Below are 23396 nucleotides of genomic sequence, written 5' to 3' on the forward strand. Positions count from 1 at the left end.
GAACAAGATATTTCTTCTTCCTTTGTATCTGGTGGAAATACTTTTAGTGGAAATTTCAACAATTGCAGTTTCCATTTTGTTACTAAATAAAGAAATAGTTTCATATTTCCCTAGGGAAATATGAACTGACGTTTCATATTTCCCTTGGGAAATATGAGTGTGTTATGACACATGGTAACTAAGGCGATATAGCTCAATATTGGTTCGATCAGAAAAAAAAATTATATTTTCAATGACAGCTCTGACAGCGACTCTGATACTGAATCAGAGAGTGGAAGTAACTAAATATTATTGTGCAACATGTGGAGAAAGTCCTTTTTTCGCGAGTGTGGCACTCTCTGATTCATTATCAGAGTCGCTGTCAGAGCTGTCATTGAAAATATATATTTTTTTTTCATGTTTGAGGCACCAGCTGACGTATAATCCACCATGCTATAGCCAGCTGATTGAATTTTTTCGTGTAGATATTGGGTAAGCTACAATTTGACAAATTTTCAGTTGGGAGAAAATGACTGAATGTTTTTTTTTTCTTCGTGTTTGGGGGGCTGCCGCCGCTCTCCCCCGCAGCAGAGTCGCAGCTGACGTTCACGAGACTTTTTATTACTATTACCTGCTGCATTCTACTAATTACCGTTTGAGAGGAACTTGGTCATGTATATCTGTCACTGGCTCCCGGACTAAAACGTTAGATATTCTGAATTCATACCTGATATCAGTTCTCGATACTTTCATGACTTCAGTAAAACTTTTTTCCTTCCGAAGCCTATCCAGAAGCAGTTCCTTATACAGGAACCTGTATATATCACTGGGGGTACTACTGTAAAGGGATCTCGCGATATATACTTTTTTTGCATTCTTCTCTCTCCAGAATACATTGCAGATACGTTCATGCAGATCGATTTGTCTTGAAAAAAAAAATCTCATGAGCAGAGTATTAAAGATTTTGTTTTTTCGAAGTGGGGTAATCACCCCACTATGAGTTAACTCTAATTAATCCACAGGTGATACCTCCTAAATAATGATCACAGTCACCTCAAATAAAAAATTTCAAGTCCGTATCTTGCCTCATAAAGAATTGGCAGCCTCGAGAAAATGATTAAAATTTTTTATTACCAGTTGACAACTAATAACTTCTGAAATAAAGGACTAATCGCTGGACTGCAAGCCTTTCCGTCATCTACTTTAACGAATCGAATGATGTGATGCTATAAAATGCCTACGTGGGAACTTTAAGAAAAAAAAATTATTTTCAAGGTTCAGGTATGGAAAATTTGAGGAAAGTTTTTCGATCTAAAAATTTTCAGGTGAGTGTAAAATTCAGCTAATTAGGGATCGTGCATCCCAACACCACTTACCGAGTGTTCGTAAAACTCCCAGTTTATAAAAATTTTGAACTCGAAATTTAGAAAAAAACCGTAAAAATTGAATATTTACACAATAATCGTTATATTTTCTAAACTATTAGTCACAGCCCCATCAAATAAAAGGTGAAAATTGAAAATCTACATATTAATCGTTATATTCTTCAGGATATCAAATACGAACGTTTTTTATAGATCGAGCTGTGATCTAAAACATATCGAAGTTTGAAGTCTGTATCTTCCCGAAAGGAGAGGTGGCAACTGGCAGCCCTGTATTCCACACCCCAATTCTTTTCGTCATTTCGTTAACAGTCTTTTTCAATTATTTGAGATATACTCATGGGAAACAACAAACCATAATGTAAAATTTACATGATTTTCAAGAAGTTTCTCACCTATCGTAGTCGGACAAGAAGATCTCTGTGAGAAAACTCGATGCATTCTGAATGAAGAACGATTCCTCCAAAGGGGGCGAGTATTGTAATACAGGAGGGAACTGCACCAGGCTCTCTTTGATCACAAAATTCGGTTCTCGACCGTAGCCGTTCAAGTAGGCGGTCAAGTCTTCGTGATTTCCCTCAACGTGAAAAGTCATGATTCCTTGTTTTGGACCTCTCGTCTTCGGCTCGAAGAAGACCTGCAACTCTTCGGATTCACCAGCAGATAGAACGCCTTCTTTTTTCCTGACGAAGAATATTGGCGTGTCTATGGTGCAACTCCATTTGGCGTCAACGAACCCTCTGGAAAATTTTAGGGAATGATAATAATTCATCTCCAAACACCTCGCTCACTGATGAAGCTCTTCATCTTTTATAGGAGAATAAAAAACTGTTTTTGAGTTGATAATAAGGATAAAATTGGCTATATTCGAATATTGTGATATGAAGAGGGAATCTTACACATTGTAGAGGCACAATATTTTCCTTTTACAACTACCGACGATCACCCCACAGAAATCCATACAATGTTTATTGAGCTCTGTGGTGGGAATGCCTACCGAGGCACTGATTTTAATGGGAATTCGAGCTCCTTGATTCACCTAGAAGAATTATTGAAATCAATTTGATATTTATTATTTCATCAATTTCTTCGAAACGTTTCACATCAATGGAGTATTGAAGAGGTTATTTCATTGATAAACTGATAAAATTATGAACCTATGGAAAAGAATAATTTTGTAATAGCCTGCTACAGTTTGATAAGAAATACATGCATAAAGGATACGTCAGTTTAATTCAGGAGATGTTGACATCATCAATCGGTATTGAAATTCACCAAAAGCCAATTTGCCTTTGATGCAGTGTTTGGTCCTTCGCAACAGATGATTCCTCGACTGAAAGAGCCGATGAAACCCCTTTTGATGTCTTTCTGAGTTACTTTTTTGCAAAATGTGAATAATGCTCATTTGGTATAACTCCAAAGGGGTGTAGTGACTCTGCATGCCCGAGAGGTGGCGTTGCTGGCTTCCCCTCACTCTCTAGTAAGGCATCGGTGGGTTCATAAAGAATTCCCGAAGTTGTGCAGAGTTACCTCTTCACGATGGTGTGAGATGGTGAGTCTTGGGCAGAGATCACTGGATAGCCCAACTGAAGAGTCCACCAGAGTCCACAGACGAAACACCAAACCCCTGTGAGAGGGCGCACCTAGTAACTTGGCTCGAGAAAGACTCTCCAAAGAGGAAGGAAATTCGAAATTTTTTATGGCAACGACAGATCTCACTAAATCAAGGAATCACCTCCTGAATTTTGACATATCGGTACCAAAACTCTCTGCATATCAGTCATAGATAAAATTAAGAATTACCTCGATATAAAACACCTCCGATATATGAGGATTAGAAAAATCAGCACCCTTCACATCAGGTCGAAACTTGACGTTCAAAGTGCAAAATTCTCTCAGTTTAATCCTCTGACAATCCAGCGTGACAAAGAATCCTCTTCCCTCTATAGTTTTCTTGTCCGTTATGAACAACCTGAGCAGACACAATCCAGGACCGTAATTATAAAGGGTAACATTCTGCTCGTACTGGCCATCACGTCTGACATTACCAAAGCAAAGTTCGTAAGCTGGCACCAAATAATTTGGTATCGTGAAGTGCCTCTTCCTGATGCTGACTCTTTCTCCCAATAATTGGGGATTATTTTGAAGGAATTCGTGTCCAATCATCCTTTCGATGGCCATGTCTATATCTACTGCAGATGGAATGTTGGGGTCCTGTGAAGTGCAAATGGAGGATCTTATATATGGTTTTTTAATAACAGATTTTTTTTTTATGTTGAAAGAAACGAGTATATTTTAAGAGAAATCAATGGATGTTAATTTCATTGTAAAGAAGAAGGTATGTCATTAACGATGGAAAACGACATCAGCCAAATTGCAGCACCAAAACTTTCAGGACCGAGTCCATCAATATACCTACAAGCTGAGATTTTATTTTTATTATTCATTGAATCGGGGTCATTGTGACTCTTAGCTTTCCTGCGATCAATTTGATCTTCTGTTCTTAATCCTTACTATTCATACAAACCCAGGGAGGACGTCGATACGTTCAACGAAACCGTCTACATCCTTAGGAGCCTTGGTTTTTACTTCGTGAGTATCCAGAACTGACTTACCCATGGTAGTGGTTCTAAGGCCAGTCAGACACTATGTGTAGGCTGTTTTTACCTCCTTTCCACAGAGCCTTCAGATCTCATCTGCTGACTTACCTATGAGGTACAAAAGGTATTTGCACCGACAGTGTCCTATCAGCAGTCCCACCATTACCCAAAGCTCGTGTTGGACCAGTGCCTTATATTGCTCTTTTCCAAGCCCACAGAAGGGCTCAGGACCAACAAGTGTTAACCCTGATGCCCTTTTTGCAAGTTCATCGGCTTTTTCGTTTCCTTCAATACTACAATGCTCCGGTACCCATAGAAGAGTTACTTCATTCCCTCTAGTCAGTTCCTTTATGGTATTAAGGCACTCCCATGTCAGTAGAGACCCCTGGTTATATGATTCCAGATTTGAGGTTTATTTTGAGACACTCTTGGGAGCAAGTATAGGTAGCTAGTGTCTTGGTTTGCAAGATAGAAGGCTCACTTCCCAGGGATCTAGGGATCCTCTTTTTAGGCCCATATACCCCAATACCTGTGCCTCTTTTTGATTTTGATCCATCGGTATACCATATGGAGGACTATTTGTCCAAGCGATTTACGAAATTCATTTCACTGAGACGGTCATCAATGACAGTCTCAAAGGGTACAAAATCGAAGATAATTGGCGTCACATCTGAGAGTTTTGCCAAAAGATTTGAATCTAATTGATTCGATATCTTTATGTGTCCAATCCAGTTTCCCATTGCGGAATATTCTTTTTGCTTCCAGCATGCTACAGGCTGAGATAGAATACAATCTTAGTTTCAAAATTCTACACAAACTGGAATAGAAAGTCAGTTTTTTTAATACACTAGAAGAAATGTATCAATAATATGACAGAACCTGGAGTCCTTAGGAAACAAGTTGGGTAACCTAAAAGTGAGAGAACATCAGTCCATATCACCACATAACTTCAACTAAAAAAAGTGCCACTCACATCGTATTCAACAATATACCAATCTTCCTGTTCCAAGATAGCAGTGGTGATTTCATCCAGTCTGGAATCACTTGAACTACATTTCATGTTGTAATGCAGATGACTCAGGTCCCTTGATAAGTATCCTATAGCGGTGTAACATAAAAATGCCTCAGCAGCTTCGAACAAACTTGGACGTGGTAGCATAATATACAGTTGGGAGTATACAGCTGTTCCGCTCACTCTGATAGATGTGGGACTCAAATAACCAATCTGAAAAACATCAGATTCAGAATCAATTGACAATTGCAAAAATCTATACTCACTTCTACAACGAAGGATTCATTGAAATCTCCAGTGATTCCTGGAAAATATTTCACTAGTAGCAAAGCGTTTTCACCAGGCTCTAGAGCACCGATGTTTGGAGTGACAGTTAACAATCCTGTGGTAACATCTATGTCGTTTTTAGCTTTTGGATGGTTGGAATCGTCTTGCACTATATACTCGAAACCAACATGTCCAGTGTTGGTAAGAGTTATCTGTTCTTCTAATGGTTCACAGAACAGCTGGAAAAATATGAAATTGAAATTGATTGAGAAGTGTGCCTTTGTTGGAGCAACTGCCAAATAGGAATATCTTCTATTATGTGAGTTGTTACATAAATAAAGAAAATATTCAATTGAACTGAGAGGCACCAACTAAATAAGATTCATACCTAAAGCAGGAGAGTATTATGTTCATGGTCATCCATAAATCAGGTATTTTTCGACAAATTTTCCCTCGAAAATGTGACCAATTGAAGTAGGTGATACTCAGAAAAACTTTTCACATCGCTATTCAATAAATTTTGAGCAGCTGGTTTTGGTTTTGATTCAGTCAAAGGAAGCTCTGAGCAAAAACTCATCACTTGAAAATATGTTAGGAGAAGATCAATTACAGATACTTCAGAAAGAGGCCTACATTGTTAGTATATAGAAAGAAGGAACCAGTGAATATTCTTCAATTTGGAATTAGATCAGATAAAATATGGAGACTAGAGAAGAGCATTCAAGAATTTTGAGCAGTTTGATCACATTTCTTTATCCTGCTAACAATACTCAAGAACATCATCTGTGTATGATATTGGCAAATGAGATAACATTCTTAGGATTGTCTTTGATCTCTTTCTGAGGATTTGGAAGTGGCTTGCTTTTTAGGCTGGCTAGTTCTAGATATTTGCAGTATATATTCAGCTGTTTCCACATCCGATTTACAGAATTTGGAAATTTTTCTGCCGACAGGCACATGCTGTGAAGTGCTGGCAAATTTGTATCTCGGGATGTAGAATAGTGTTAGAAAGGAATGTATAAAGAATGCTGAAATTTGAACAGAAAGAGATGAAGTTCTTTCCTCTCCTCTTGTACAAACAGTGAGAGTACCATTAGAAACAAGAGAGTTCATCCTCTACCTCTGCAAATCTTCTCGCCTAGTGTCTGCTTCATAATCGTAGTGTAATAATAATAATAATAATCATTTCCACTTAGAGTAAGAATTTTATTCCTATGGAAAAATGTATTCGCGTAATGAAAATTAATATAATCTAGTAAATAAAATAAAACAAAAATAAAACGAAGTAATTTCCACTATGTTATTTAATTGTTAGCAACAATTGTTTCGCCACACTGTGGCTTCATCAGGCTACATTTCTGAACTGATAAGAGTACAAAGGTTTTCGGAATCTTATATAGGAACAAAATTGACACAAAAATATTCGAAAGGGTATAAATTACAAAGTTATATTGGACCATTTACAGCCTGGGATTTCCAAACTATCGGAAGAAATTCAATAAAGGGGATGAGTTTACATCCGTTTGTTCGTTCAACAGAATATTTTGGGTATTATACCTGTTTATTTCCAGGGATTCTAAGAGTGTTAGTCTTAAGCTCTTGTTTTCTAAATGAAGAATTTTAAAGTTATTATTGAAGGTATGGTCCCATTCTTTTAAGTGATTCGCGTAGGTTGAAAACGAACTATCAGATGTATAACTCTTTTGGTGTTCCTTTATCCTTTTATTGAACGATCTTCCTGTTTGTCCAATATAAACCATAGGGCAATCATTACAGGTTAACTTGTAGACACCGGATTTAGTTTCTTTATCTGTTTTGTCTTTATTGTTTTTAATGAACATCTCTAAGTTGTTACTTGTTTTGAAGGATATTGTGTAATTGAATTTTGTTTTCAAGTATTTAGCAATCTTTTCAGAAATATTATTAACATAAGTTAACGAAAAAAATTTAGTATCAATACCATAATTTACCTTAGGGTATGTTAGACTCAAAGCTTGCTTTCTTTGTTTATTCCTCAAAATTTGATCAATAACATGTGGACTGTAACAGTTATTCACAGCTATTTGTTTAATTAAATTTAATTCTTTACAAAAATTAGCATGATTCATAGGTATATTGATTAATCTATGGATCATACAATTGTATGCAGCCATTTTTTGGTTTAACGGGTGGTTAGAAGTAGCATGGATGGTAGTATCAGTATGTGTAGGTTTTCTAAAAATACTGAAACTATGATAGTTATTATTTCTGGTAATTGTTAAATCAAGAAAGTTGAGAGAATTGTTATGTTCAATTTCAGAAGTGAATTTGATACTTGGGTGAATGTTATTGATAAATTCTGTGAACAAAGAAAGTTGTCTATTTGTACCTTTGAAGCAACATATAATATCGTCTACATATCTAAACCAATAAAGGAAATATTTTGTGTTATTGTTAGAGTGAATTTTGTTTTCTAAATTATTCATGAATATTTCTGCTAGGATTGGACTTAAAGGGTTACCCATAATCAAACCTTCATCAGACTTATAAATGGTTTCATTAAATTGAAAGTAATTTTGACTGAGGCATATTTCTAAGCAATTTAAAATGTCATTCATTATAATCGGATTTGTGTTATTGGTAACAAGTAATTCTTTTATTATTTTAATAGTTTCTGCTGGGGGAATGCTAGGAAATAAGTTCTGTACATCGAAAGAAACAAATTTAGATTTGTTAGGCAAATAAATATGTTTTATTTTCTCAATCAGTTCTAAACTATTTCTTATCGAGTATACAGAATTAAATTTTGTTTCTTTTTGTATAATTGTTATTAGAGCTCTTGATAATTTGATGCTTGGTGCTGAAATGAAAGAAACTATAGGTCTGATGGGGTTATTATCTTTATGAAGCTTTACTAAAGAATATAATTTTGGAATCTGTGGATTCATTAAAATAAGTTTGTGTGTTTGTTGATTTTGGAAAAGACTAACGGATTGATTTATTGTTTCTTTTATTATTTTTTGAAAAGAATTGGTTGGGTCTTTTTTCATAATTTTGAATTTTTTGGATTTAAAAAGTCTAATGTTTTTTCAATATATTCTGATCTAGTTAGGGCGACAATACTGTTTCCTTTATCGGCTCGAGTAAAAACTAAATTATTTTCATTGCTTTTTGTTACAATTGACTTGACAATTTTTTGGTCAACTGTCGTAGGGCTGGGTATTATTTTTGTTTTCAATATGTTTTTGATGTTATGTTTGTCTGAATTTAAATTTGAGTGTCCTGATTTGGAGTATGATTGTAAAGCTAACTCTGAATCAATTGCTAAGTACTCTAAAGATTTATTTGAATTGTCTCTAAGATTATATTTAAATCCTTTTTCCAATAGTTTAGTTTCATTGGAATCGAATTTAACATTTGATAAATTAATAAATTTTGGAAAGAACTTATGAGTTGAGAACGAACTTAGATTTGTTTCTTTGGCTAAAGTTTTTTGTTTGTTATAAATAAGGTTTTTCAATTTTTTGTTTTGATTTAAAAAATTTTTATGAATAATGTTATTAATGTGTTCTCTAGTGTTCATATCAACAATATCGAATTCTAGAGGATGTAATCTACTAGTTAACTCTGAATGAATTACCTTTATATAAACATTATATATGTCTCTCTGGTGGTATTCTTTCTTCATATCATTCTTGAGCCATTTCTTCATTCCTTGTAATCTTCCTATCTTCGCTGCTGGACTCTTATTGTTTGTTCTCAAATTGATATATTTCGGGAACACATCTTGATGTAGACATTTGGAATAGAACCAAATGTTTTGTGTATTTTTTCTGCTTCTAAGTAGAAGTTTAAAATACCATCGGACCAAGAAGCTAATATCTGCTTCTAATAAATATTTAATGGATTCGGTCCTTACTTGGCGGAAATTCATTATAAATAAAATAAAACGAAGTAATTTCCACTATGTTATTTAATTGTTAGCAACAATTGTTTCGCCACACTGTGGCTTCATCAGGCTACATTTCTGAACTGATAAGAGTACAAAGGTTTTCGGAATCTTATATAGGAACAAAATTGACACAAAAATATTCGAAAGGGTATAAATTACAAAGTTATATTGGACCATTTACAGCCTGGGATTTCCAAACTATCGGAAGAAATTCAATAAAGGGGATGAGTTTACATCCGTTTGTTCGTTCAACAGAATATTTTGGGTATTATACCTGTTTATTTCCAGGGATTCTAAGAGTGTTAGTCTTAAGCTCTTGTTTTCTAAATGAAGAATTTTAAAGTTATTATTGAAGGTATGGTCCCATTCTTTTAAGTGATTCGCGTAGGTTGAAAACGAACTATCAGATGTATAACTCTTTTGGTGTTCCTTTATCCTTTTATTGAACGATCTTCCTGTTTGTCCAATATAAACCATAGGGCAATCATTACAGGTTAACTTGTAGACACCGGATTTAGTTTCTTTATCTGTTTTGTCTTTATTGTTTTTAATGAACATCTCTAAGTTGTTACTTGTTTTGAAGGATATTGTGTAATTGAATTTTGTTTTCAAGTATTTAGCAATCTTTTCAGAAATATTATTAACATAAGTTAACGAAAAAAATTTAGTATCAATACCATAATTTACCTTAGGGTATGTTAGACTCAAAGCTTGCTTTCTTTGTTTATTCCTCAAAATTTGATCAATAACATGTGGACTGTAACAGTTATTCACAGCTATTTGTTTAATTAAATTTAATTCTTTACAAAAATTAGCATGATTCATAGGTATATTGATTAATCTATGGATCATACAATTGTATGCAGCCATTTTTTGGTTTAACGGGTGGTTAGAAGTAGCATGGATGGTAGTATCAGTATGTGTAGGTTTTCTAAAAATACTGAAACTATGATAGTTATTATTTCTGGTAATTGTTAAATCAAGAAAGTTGAGAGAATTGTTATGTTCAATTTCAGAAGTGAATTTGATACTTGGGTGAATGTTATTGATAAATTCTGTGAACAAAGAAAGTTGTCTATTTGTACCTTTGAAGCAACATATAATATCGTCTACATATCTAAACCAATAAAGGAAATATTTTGTGTTATTGTTAGAGTGAATTTTGTTTTCTAAATTATTCATGAATATTTCTGCTAGGATTGGACTTAAAGGGTTACCCATAATCAAACCTTCATCAGACTTATAAATGGTTTCATTAAATTGAAAGTAATTTTGACTGAGGCATATTTCTAAGCAATTTAAAATGTCATTCATTATAATCGGATTTGTGTTATTGGTAACAAGTAATTCTTTTATTATTTTAATAGTTTCTGCTGGGGGAATGCTAGGAAATAAGTTCTGTACATCGAAAGAAACAAATTTAGATTTGTTAGGCAAATAAATATGTTTTATTTTCTCAATCAGTTCTAAACTATTTCTTATCGAGTATACAGAATTAAATTTTGTTTCTATTTTAATGAATCCACAGATTCCAAAATTATATTCTTTAGTAAAGCTTCATAAAGATAATAACCCCATCAGACCTATAGTTTCTTTCATTTCAGCACCAAGCATCAAATTATCAAGAGCTCTAATAACAATTATACAAAAAGAAACAAAATTTAATTCTGTATACTCGATAAGAAATAGTTTAGAACTGATTGAGAAAATAAAACATATTTATTTGCCTAACAAATCTAAATTTGTTTCTTTCGATGTACAGAACTTATTTCCTAGCATTCCCCCAGCAGAAACTATTAAAATAATAAAAGAATTACTTGTTACCAATAACACAAATCCGATTATAATGAATGACATTTTAAATTGCTTAGAAATATGCCTCAGTCAAAATTACTTTCAATTTAATGAAACCATTTATAAGTCTGATGAAGGTTTGATTATGGGTAACCCTTTAAGTCCAATCCTAGCAGAAATATTCATGAATAATTTAGAAAACAAAATTCACTCTAACAATAACACAAAATATTTCCTTTATTGGTTTAGATATGTAGACGATATTATATGTTGCTTCAAAGGTACAAATAGACAACTTTCTTTGTTCACAGAATTTATCAATAACATTCACCCAAGTATCAAATTCACTTCTGAAATTGAACATAACAATTCTCTCAACTTTCTTGATTTAACAATTACCAGAAATAATAACTATCATAGTTTCAGTATTTTTAGAAAACCTACACATACTGATACTACCATCCATGCTACTTCTAACCACCCGTTAAACCAAAAAATGGCTGCATACAATTGTATGATCCATAGATTAATCAATATACCTATGAATCATGCTAATTTTTGTAAAGAATTAAATTTAATTAAACAAATAGCTGTGAATAACTGTTACAGTCCACATGTTATTGATCAAATTTTGAGGAATAAACAAAGAAAGCAAGCTTTGAGTCTAACATACCCTAAGGTAAATTATGGTATTGATACTAAATTTTTTTCGTTAACTTATGTTAATAATATTTCTGAAAAGATTGCTAAATACTTGAAAACAAAATTCAATTACACAATATCCTTCAAAACAAGTAACAACTTAGAGATGTTCATTAAAAACAATAAAGACAAAACAGATAAAGAAACTAAATCCGGTGTCTACAAGTTAACCTGTAATGATTGCCCTATGGTTTATATTGGACAAACAGGAAGATCGTTCAATAAAAGGATAAAGGAACACCAAAAGAGTTATACATCTGATAGTTCGTTTTCAACCTACGCGAATCACTTAAAAGAATGGGACCATACCTTCAATAATAACTTTAAAATTCTTCATTTAGAAAACAAGAGCTTAAGACTAACACTCTTAGAATCCCTGGAAATAAACAGGTATAATACCCAAAATATTCTGTTGAACGAACAAACGGATGTAAACTCATCCCCTTTATTGAATTTCTTCCGATAGTTTGGAAATCCCAGGCTGTAAATGGTCCAATATAACTTTGTAATTTATACCCTTTCGAATATTTTTGTGTCAATTTTGTTCCTATATAAGATTCCGAAAACCTTTGTACTCTTATCAGTTCAGAAATGTAGCCTGATGAAGCCACAGTGTGGCGAAACAATTGTTGCTAACAATTAAATAACATAGTGGAAATTACTTCGTTTTATTTTATTTATAATGAATTTCCGCCAAGTAAGGACCGAATCCATTAAATATAATCTAGTAAATTACGATATGACGATAAAGGGAGAAAAGTCGATAAAAGTTGAAGAAAAAGTCGAGAGGGATCTAAGTGTATGTGACTCTATCGAAGGAAATGGGCCTATGCTCAGCCCTCAAATTTCTCAAGAAATAATCTATCCGGACACCACAATTAGATATATTTTGAAATAACATAGGTTTAAATCCTGTAATACAAATAATTTTTTTCAGAAGATTGTTTAAGACAAATGGAATTTTATGTGATAATAATTGAAACCTCCAGCTAGTTGAAATTTGAAAAAAATACTCACCTGATACCCGAAGGAAACACTCATCTTATCAATATCGTAGGCAATATCACCACACACAGCAGAGACCTCTATCTTCTCTTCAGCGCCACCCAGTATTCTGCATTTTGCGGTAGCTTTGAGATAAGTTTGCAGCGGGGGTCTTATGTAAAAGTTGACCAGGCTGCATTCGTAAGGTTGAAGACAGCCTTGATACGGGGTGATGTTCAGCATAGCTTCGTTTATATCGGGTTTGGCACCTGGTACATCCTCGAGAATCTTGAGATAATCCTCCTCAACTTCAGATACGTTCTGTGCAATGGGGTAGAGATGATACTTGCAGAGGTACAACAGTTTTTTCTTGACGTCCGGAGGAATGGTTGGAAAACGCACGTTTTCCAAAAATATGTTGCATATATCCGAGTACCTTGGTAGTTTGAATTCTTCAGAATGATTTTCCCGTACTAGATTTTCTATGATCTGCTTGATTTCTTCTTCTTTAGTGGGATCTACGTCAGGATATTCCTCTGTTTTTTTCAGGTTCCAGCTGGTGGCTTTATCCAAGGATGAGAGGTTATACTGCAAAATAAAATGCAGAGATCGTATTTTATTCAATTGGGCATCCTTCAAACAATGGACTTACTCTTGGTGTTTCCAATTTTTCTAGCGTGTAAGATACAACTTCCCACTCGTACTGGTAAGCGACAGGCAGTGGACTGATATTTTTGATGATGACTTCTCTGCTACAGTTAGCCATAGGTGCTATATTATGGTTCCTGATTGCTTCTGGGTATGTAAACAAGGTTGGATAGTGTATGTCTCCAGTTAAGGGAATCATAAACTGAAATAAAAGAAAATTGCAATCAGGAGATCAGAAAATCTCTAGAGAGCTACTCCATATCTGGTAGTATTAGTCTGCAAATGATCCTCAAGCTGAACCTCATACTAATGATGTGTACTCACGGTTTTCGGATGAAGTTTGAAGCCAATCTTCATAGTCCCGCTAGCTACCAAACATTTCTTAACGCCAGTAGGGGGAACAAATTCAACGACAAAAAAAAACTCTGACTTGCTGGCCACATTTACGTTCAGTGTTGATATTCTACCTCCTTGTTCCTCTTCCAGAATATAAAATGGAGGGGTGAGATTGACGTAGATGTCCAAGGCTAGGTATGATTCGTTCAGTATAGTGAAGGTTTCTGTAGAAAAGCAAACATGATCGAAATTAATTTTTAAGATTATTATTTGAATTGGGACTTATAGAATTATAAATTGAGGATCGTTTTGATGTTGTGTGCAGGGTTCGTGGACTTCCTCAAGGTTCAAATCTAGGTTCATTATTATTTTCATTAAGGATAACAAGAACTGCTTTCAGCTTTCGGTTGTTAGACCCTGGTCTTTTTGAATAAAGTGTTAGAAGGAATGTTTGATTGATATTCGAACTGTAACGCTCACCTTGAAGATGAGAGATGGTTTCATCGACAGTAACGTCCATCCTGAAATTAAGCGATGAATTTGATAACACCAGTACTGGGTCTTCAAATTGAGCGAACAATTTCACTTCGAAAACTTTTGTGAATTTAGTCGTCTTGTCTAGCGAATAACAGTAATACATCAGGTCGACCGGTCCTGGAACTGTATGGTATACGTCGATGTAACCTATTTTCTGTTCTTTCTCCATAAAATCGAACTGGTTAGGGTCAATCATGAAGGGATGTCTGGAATATTTAACAAATATTGTTTTCCAATAAAAACCATTCAGTATCATAATTTTTAAATTAAGTTTTTGAAATTTTCATAGAAGACTTTCATATAAAAGGGATCTTACCCTTTCATAGTGGGAGTATCCTCCTTCATACTCTTCATATCTTTCACTCTGGAGAAGTAGATCTTCTGCAAGTCTCTACCCATGTTTGTCATCTTGAAAGGTATTTTGAAGCTGTTGTGTGTCATAAGGGTGCCCAAGTCGTATTTTGGCTCCAATATGGGTTCGAAAAGTATGCAAGATCCAATTCCGAAGGCCGATACATGAACCTTCAAGGGATCCATGCTGTTGACGATGTTCAGAATGAGGATGCTCGTGTACTTCGCGATATAGGTCAAGAAGATGGAAATGTCCACTTCTAATTTCTCAGAAGCTTCCAGTTTGAATTCGTTGGGATTCACATGAAAAGTCGGATTGGCCTTGAAAAGATAACTTGATATAAGAACAAGCACTTTGAGCAGTTCTGCTGTCGCATGGTATTTTGAAACAGTTAGAAAAACTTCGAAAAATTCCTAATGAAACATTTTTGAATATATTTGATATATATTATTTTATTATTTGAACTAGGGTCGTTGTGGCTCGGTAAGCCTTCCGGGAACTGTGAGCATGTAGATCTTTTGTTCTCTACCCTACTCATTCATGAAAACTCAAGGAGGTCGTCAATGGCGTTGATGAAACTGACAACCTCTTTAGGGGCCTTGACTGTTACCTCAAGGGTATCCAGGACCGGCTTCCCCATATGAATGGTTCTTGGACAGCCAGCTCTGGACACTTGCATACCATGTGTTCAGCTTTTTTTGCTTCTGGTCAACAGAGCCTGCAAATCTCATCTGCTGACTTTCTCATACGGTACAAATAATGTTTGTACAGACAGTGCCCAGCTAGCAGTTCTACCATCACTCGAAGCTCAGCTCGTGACAGCTTTCTGGCATGGGAAGGTGAAATCATCACGAATTTCTTGGCCTGAGTACGTCCAGGAGTGTTTGTCCAGTGGTTTATCCTGTTATTGCACTCCCATTGCCTTATATTGGTCTTTTCATAGCCCACAGAAAGGCTCAGGTCCAGCAGTTGTTAACCTAGATGCACTTTTTGCAAATTTTGCTAGGCCTTTTTCGTTTCCTTCAACACCACAGTGCCCTGGTACCTACAGTAGAGTCACTTTATTGCCTCTGGCCAGTTGCTTTATGGAGTAACGGCACTCCCAGGTCAACAGAGACCCCTGGCAGTACGTTCCAGGGATATCAGTGTGGTCTGGCTGTCCGTGGGGATGTAGATATGCGTCCCCTTGAGGTTCATATTGAGACATTCTCGGTCTGTGAAATAGAGGGCTCACTTCCCAGGGATTTTGAGATCCTCAGTTTAGCTCCATATACCCCAATGCCTGTTTCTGACATTACTATTATACGAAATTTGGCATGAAGTTTGGCATTAGATACTATTCTATCCTTGAAAAGCGCTCAAATACTCTTCTACTCGACACTTACCACTTGAATCGATATATAGGCTGGTACTGGAGAATCATTCATGACGTTCAATTTTCTTGAGTGCCATTTGAGAAGTGGCACATGGCTAAATTTTATCTCCTCAGGATTCACACAAATCACAGGGCCTTGGACGTCACATGTCAGTTTACAGAGATCATTGGGAGCACTGCCAAACACTGTAAAACTGAATTTATTCCAAGTTAGCTGAAGATTGAGTATTCTACATATTGAAGTCTTAGCATTTTTCCGTTGAATTGTTGTCGATATATAATCAATGAGTTTTTAAATTTTTTTTAATTTATATTCGATTCAGACAAAAAATGTTGGATCCATTCAATAGTGTGGAGTGTTATTCATCCTGTATAAATATTGAAGATAAACTCCTTACTTTAAGTGCTTTGAATGAAGTCCCAGCTGCAGTCCCTTGATCTCCAGGTGAATCGTAATCTCTTCTCCAGGCTGAATGTAAGATTCTGTTAAGGATAACTTGCAGGAGAGACCATCATCTTCGTCCTGTAAAAACTTTTTTGTCTTCTCCTTGAATGGATTTAGTACGTATTTATGTTACCGTATCATTGTAGAGTATGTAGCCAGGTACTTCACTCATGTTCCTGATGGTAAACATTCTGTCGTAAGGGCAGTTTATGAAGCAATATCTTATGTCCAATCTAGGCGGCGAACATTCTACGGTAGGTACTATACAATTGTAATATATAGGCAGTTCTACGTAATGTTTTCTAGAGCCCCACATATAGGTATGCAGATATGTAGAATGTCTTGAAGGCTTATTTGGTACCAAAGTAATCTGAAATAATTAATGTAGCATATTTCAGAAGTAATTACCTCAAAATTTTGGTTTCTGCCTAGAGTGTAATGATAAAATAGTGTCAGAAAGTGCAAAACAAGTTCTTATCTTATTTCGATTGGTTTGAAGTCTTCTAAAATCCTATCACTTGGTATATGTTGATTTTATCTTACTTTTATCGTGATAGAAGAATTCCCTGCAACTGTAGCTTCATCTGGACATATACTGAATTCTTTGGGCATTTTGCTCACAGACGTTTCATCGTGCGTCATTGAAAAGTTTACCCAAGTGATAGCTTCGAAGGATCCATCGTTCAAAATGCAAATACGAAACTCAATGGGAACTTCCGTCGTGTTCTGAATTGATATTTCTTTCTCCACAGCGAAACCTTTTGAATTAAATCGATCAGTTATGGACTGCACTTCGTGTCATTTCATACCACAGGTTTCTTAGATGTATAGGTTGTGTTGAAACGAATTCACAAGGCTTATGCCACTGCCTCTTTCGACAAGGTACCGGACGCACCGAGAGCTCGATGAAAAGATCAAGTCCCTTCTGGAGAGAGATGCCAGCGGTATACAACCAATGGAAGCCGCAGAGGAGGGCAGTTTCGACGAAGACGCCAGTCAGTGTCGTATACTCAAGTATATATAAGTTGTGGAAATTTATTAATGCAGTAATGGAAATAAATGTAATAGTGGAAATAAATTAATGTATTAGTATCCGTAAATAGTTGTATATGGTTGTGTATCTGAAATAAATTAGTGTTAGTCAGAATTACCGATTTAATTAACAGAAAAACGTTACAGTATAAATGTTTTTGCCGACTTTTTAAAGAATGCTTCAGAGTAGGAAATAAGGCTTCAATGAAGAAGTGATTGTCGATGTTGAAGCGTATTTTAAAGGGAAAAGATATTTGAAAATTAGTGGATCATTGGAGTACTTGTATCACTCACCAAAGGCTACTATGCCAAAATCAATCTCCTCTATATTATAACTCAGCAAAGGACATACAACATTTCCTCTGAAAAATGGTATTTGTAAGAAAATATCGACTGAAAGATTTTTCACTCACTGAAATACGCAATTGACATATTCCCCAGATTCAGCAATTCGGAAATTCAAATTCTCCAAAAATTTCCCCTGCATAGTTGAACTGAATTCTAGAACCATTTTCTCGCATTTTCCAGGCTTTATGTGGACTTCGTCTGGCGAACAAGACATCAAGCCACCAAAGTCCATGTTTTTGTGACAGTAGGTGAGAGTTGCGGGTATATGACCTACAAACAAAAATTACCCATCGAGCAGGTATACAGGGTGCTTCATCATAGGAACAGACCTTCATTTTTGGCTACTATCTCATATTGATGCTTTGCGCAAAGATATAAATTTTCCACATCCAAAACTTTAAAGTTGAAGCACACTTCTGGACCGAGACCAGTTCCAACCATTTTCAGTGGTTGACGGGTTTCTCTTCCAGTGACGTCTAGATAAGCCACACTTTCGTAATGGGTTGCTTCTGTGGGACAGAAAACCACTTCGATATTGACTACACTGTGTGGACCAATGACACCATTCTGGAATTGAATATGAACATTGCAGTGATAATTTTATACCAAATTTTGTTACCAAACAAGCTCGAAGGTTTTTAGGGAGTCAATCTTTGTCGAAAATTAAAGGGAGTCTTTCATGTGTCAAAAGTTTCAAGCTTTTTACTGAAAATTTACATGCTTCCAAAAATGGAAAATAAAATTTTTCTTCTTCGAATTGGTGAAGAGTCCTTGTAGAATATTTGACATAAGACATTGGTCGATGAATAAAAGGAGGCTGGTATTTCAGATTAGAAGGAAAAGTTTCAGGAGACAAGATAGAGTTTCAGGAGACAAGAAAGAGTTTAAGGAGATAATAAAGAGTTTCAGGAGACAAGAAAGAGTTTCGGGAGACAAAAAAGAGTTTCAGGAAACAAGAAAGAGTTTCAGGAGACAAGAAAGATTTTCAGGAGAAGGAAAAAACCGAAAGAGAAGCACTCTGGCGGAATCTTCCTGGTTTGGATCACTGCGAGATCCAAGAAGTATTTGGATTTTAGCAAAAATATGCTACACCTCCTCACTGGATTCCTCATCCTCACAGGACATTGTCGCCTTAGAAAACACCTTATGAGAATGGGTCTAGAGGAAAATGATGAATGCAGATTCTATAGGGAGGAGGAAGAAACTCCTGATCACCAGGTGACGGAATGCCTCGCCAACGTTAGCCAACGCAAAATCTGCTTTGGACAAAATACTTGTAGAAGTGAGGAATTAGTCTACTTGAAGTCATCCCAGATCCTGAAGTTCATTACTCTGGAGCTGAAGGCGAGTTGTAGATCACGTTATGGAGAGAATAGCTCTAATGGGGGGCACAATAGACCATTAGGTCGCAGTGAAACGGAATCTCCCTAATTGAATCTAATCTAATTTTTGATTCAGAATATCCTCAAAAATCCCAAATATTCTTGAAAAATAAATGCGTCTGCGTGCGTAACAAAATGAGAGATCTTTCATTGAAATATCGCTCATTTGTACATTGCAATAACTCTCTATTATTGCCTCCAAAAACTTTCAGAATGAAGAGAATGCCAAAACAGCAGTTGTTCGACAAAATATAATAACAGCAATCAAATTTTTCACTTACAGTATCCGTAAACTTGAAGTTAGGGTCATGATAGAGGAACTGGTCAGTGGAATCAAATTCGGCCAGCTCATCTTCATATATCCTGTGCAAAAATGTTTTATGTAGATCGGCGTCTGTTATGTTTGGGTTTTCCTTTTGAATATTCCTCAAAACTTCGTATTCGTTCACGTCTTTCAATTTGAGACGGTAATCTTTGTGCATTTGGGCGTCTTTGTACTTCGTCTGGAAGATCTTCCACTGATATTTCATGGTATACTCGCTCTTGTTGAACAATTTCATCGATATGCATCTTTGAAGATTCAGGAAGGTATTTTCGAAATAGAGGATTGTTTTGTCGAGGTATACTTCGCAGTTCCTCACTGCACAAATTAGTGTCGAGTACAACTCTACTCCCTCGAAACTGATAACTAAATCGGAAGAGTTTTTCTCTACTTTGTAACTCTTGTAACTAACCTAAAGTATAAATACACCTTTAAGAGTTTAAGATAAATAATAAGTTTGAGTAGAAATATTTGTCAATGTCAATTTGAACACTTTAAATGTGTTGTTGTAGCGTGTATCATTCCATTTTTAGTGATGGCGAGTTTAACTTGTCAAATAACAGCTTCAGAAGTAACAGCTGCCCAGATAGCGGGTTATTCAGAATGATACATCTTAGTGGAAAACCTTTTATTTAGAGATCAGTGAATACCCTACAAAACATGTATCAATACGGCCCTGTTCTTTCTTATGTAGTTCATATGACTTCTGAAAGAGGTAGCTTTGTATGGATGAATTTTTATATAGTATTGCTACTCCTTCCTAGATGGTGTTGGTGGTACAATGACTTGAAAATTGTTATTGATGAGTATCGAATCGTACAGTGACTTAATAAAACAGTTGTTTTATCAAGTCTGATACAGTGACTATATACTACTAGTTATTTACTACTAGTATATGTATATAGTCACTGTACGATTTGACACTCGTCAACACCATCTAGGAAAGAGTAGCAATACATTCCGAAAATTCACCATGCAAAGTTATCTCTTTCGGAAGTCATATAAACTACCTAAGATACAACAGGGCCGTATTGACGCTGGTTTTGTACTTAATTATTATGGAAATGTTGAATTCTTATATTAGCTCGAATGCCTAAGGTTGTCTAAACTGCTCTTACCTTTACGTCTAATACTTCATTTGGTTCCATAATACCAGTTCTTGGACAAACACTAAAGGGTTCAGTCACATTGAGCTTGAATACCACTGGACTTTTTCCCATATTCCTCATGAATACTTTTTTATCAGATGAAATGTTTACCACAGTTTCTGGCATCTCAATGACATCGGGAAAGATTAAAATCGACCGAGGTGCCAGAGCTAGAAGTACCCGAATAAACAATTATAGCTTCTTCATAGATTTTGAAATTTAAAATTAAAAGAGGACATATCATAAAAGCTGCTAGGATGCTAGGTCACAAAATTGAATCCAATTTTAATACTGAATCTATTTCTCTCGGATTACAATGCCTAAAAATAATTATATTTGACCAAATATTGTCTTCATTACTGTAATTATTCTAACATTTCTCTTAGTATCAACAAATGCGCACTGATTTTGATGAAACAATAATTTCTAAATGTTGTTGAAGCGTGTATCTTTCCATGAATAAATGTCAAAACGTACTGAACACAAATGACATAAGAAATGTCAAAACTTAATACAGTGTTGTCATTATTATTAGAAAACCCATTGCATACAAGAATATTGGCAGCTAATGTGTGATAAAGAATAAAAAAGAGGCTCTGACATTGTGAATATACTAACCTACAATTGGCAGATATACCACATCGTCTTCTGCTTCGAACCTAACTGAAGAAGAATAATCCCTGTATTCTTCTGAGTAGAAATCCAGAGTCATTTTATGAGGAGTACCAGGAGCAAGTTTCGAATAAACCGTTTTTGGCAATTCTTTCAAACGAAAACATGGACTGAGATCGAAAAATACCTTAATTCTAACTGGATGCTGTTTCTGATGCATGAAAGATATTATTGTCGAATACTTCACGTGGGTTTCAAAATTTTGAAACACCACAATATCAGGTATTGTCCACAATTGGTTCTGTCTTCCTATTCTTTGTTTTCTACTTCTGTCGTTCAGGATTCTCAAGCGTTCTTCACAGGGCATCCCTACTTCTTTCATGTATCTGGAAGGGGTAATCTGGAAATCCAAATATGAAAATGGTAATTATTTTTTTCAAACAGTTGGATCTTTCTCACCTTAACGACCTCTTCAAATTGCATGAAAGATTTCAGGAGGTCAGTTATTTGTATTTTATTATCATTTATTCTTATTACGTGCGACATTTTACTAACAAAATTAACGATATCAAAAATTATATCGAAAGACTTGACAGTTTCATCGTTCAATGACAGAGTATATTATTATGAGTTTATCAAATGTTTTAGAAGCACAAAATTCCATTTTTTTTCAACGAAAACACAGAATCATCATAATATACATTTCAAACCAAATGAAATCAATATGGCCTGAAAGTCTTTACCTCTATGTATGTTATATACGTGAAAAACTTTTTGTCTCATTTGGTTTTCGGCTTATTTCATTATTCATATCAATTTGAATATCTCTGTGATAAAAAAAAATGGTGAATGCGCTCAAAATGATGACTACAGATCGCTAACTTATCAACACTTTGGACCATGGTAAATTAATACCACAGATTTAATCTATTCCAATTGTCTATGAAAAAAATTAGTAATAAAGATCGGAACATAATATCTTCTCATACATTAAAATATTTGGGTAGGTGAAAAAACTTTCAGTCAAACTCCACCAAATACTATTTGGTATTTGGTGGAGTTTGACTGAAAGTTTTTTCACCTACCCTATATCATCACCTCCACTGTATGTTATGGATCGCCTCCGTTGGATTAAAATATTCTCTTAGCCACCAGAAGATCAATTCAGAATTAACCAGAAAAAATACCTGAGTATAATTATTCATTTCTATATCAGTTTGCTTGTTTGGAATTTTGGATATTTATTACTCTTTATTGTAACTCATTATGCAAATAAAAGAAGTCACGTAGTATCTATCTACCTCTTAATTAACGGAAAATGGTACACTGAAATGATTAGTCTACATTTAATTTTAATTGGTGGAATAAGGTCCAGTACAATGAGATTTGAGTGATTGTAAACAAAATACATCAACAAACAACGAATGATATAAATCATCTGAAATATTGAAATTGCCAGTTACTTATATAATGATTCTCTTATCATCAATTCCATAATATAATATCTGTATCGGATGAGATTATGAGTAACTATTAAGCTGAGCTTACCCAATATTCAAGTGCTTGTATTTTGGGTTGACTAGCAGTAGGCGCATCTCCTTGATTTTCCTGATATTGGCTGTAGAATTCGTCACTATATTGTAATGAATACTCATTTTGGAAATATAATAATTTTTTTATTCCAAGTAACATTTCAACAATTTTTAGAATGGTTGCATAACAGGCCACTATGCAGATGTGAAGTTTATTCATAAGTAATAATTGCAAAATACCTAGTAGCAAGAAGCTTAGGTAACTATTTGGAAAAATCAGCAAGAATCGTGTAACAATTTGATACTTGATACTGAAATAACCAAGTTTCTATATTATTATGTGATAATGATAACTTGATAGATGACAAATGAGGAATATTGAGAAGAGTAAACCGATCCATATAAGCTGGCTGTGGGTCAAGGCCATTTTCTGAACTCAAAAGCCAACACTAACTGAGTTGGTGGGACTCTGAGAACTACAGACCATACAAACATTTATTCAAGGTATCACTGTATTGAAGAAGTTCAAATCACTGTGGCAATTTGTCTGAATTATTATCAAAATGAAGAATTTTTTTAACAACATTCAAGAGTCACTTTGAAATGAAACTTCACGATCTTATTAGTAACCAATAACAATACAGTGAAGAAAACTGTGTAAGCTAAGCAAATCTTT

At 35.0% G+C, this 23396-nt stretch overlaps 1 protein-coding gene across 1 annotated transcript in view; it reads right to left on the reverse strand.

The window, feature by feature from the left end:
* LOC123677775 (hydrocephalus-inducing protein homolog) overlaps positions 1-21797 on the reverse strand; it is a 53574-nt gene extending 31777 nt beyond the window's left edge. The window contains exons 1-22 of the mRNA XM_045614473.1: positions 21648-21797; positions 21195-21588; positions 20547-20746; positions 19388-19840; positions 18054-18291; positions 17790-17994; positions 17671-17738; positions 16888-17102; positions 16478-16714; positions 16298-16422; positions 15910-16093; positions 14489-14844; positions 14116-14378; positions 13624-13859; positions 13304-13501; positions 12685-13239; positions 5240-5479; positions 4935-5186; positions 3165-3575; positions 2261-2400; positions 1757-2101; positions 707-904 (exon numbers count right to left, since the gene is read on the reverse strand). Of these exons, the coding sequence (XP_045470429.1) occupies positions 707-904; positions 1757-2101; positions 2261-2400; positions 3165-3575; positions 4935-5186; positions 5240-5479; positions 12685-13239; positions 13304-13501; positions 13624-13859; positions 14116-14378; positions 14489-14844; positions 15910-16093; positions 16298-16422; positions 16478-16714; positions 16888-17102; positions 17671-17738; positions 17790-17994; positions 18054-18291; positions 19388-19840; positions 20547-20746; positions 21195-21588; positions 21648-21734 (5600 nt within the window). The 5' untranslated portion in view covers positions 21735-21797. The remainder of the gene's footprint in view (positions 1-706; positions 905-1756; positions 2102-2260; positions 2401-3164; positions 3576-4934; positions 5187-5239; positions 5480-12684; positions 13240-13303; positions 13502-13623; positions 13860-14115; positions 14379-14488; positions 14845-15909; positions 16094-16297; positions 16423-16477; positions 16715-16887; positions 17103-17670; positions 17739-17789; positions 17995-18053; positions 18292-19387; positions 19841-20546; positions 20747-21194; positions 21589-21647) is intronic.
* Positions 21798-23396: the final 1599 nt, after the last annotated feature.

The sequence above is a fragment of the Harmonia axyridis genome, chromosome 4 (assembly GCF_914767665.1).
Source record: "Harmonia axyridis chromosome 4, icHarAxyr1.1, whole genome shotgun sequence".
NCBI lineage: Eukaryota > Metazoa > Arthropoda > Insecta > Coleoptera > Coccinellidae > Harmonia > Harmonia axyridis.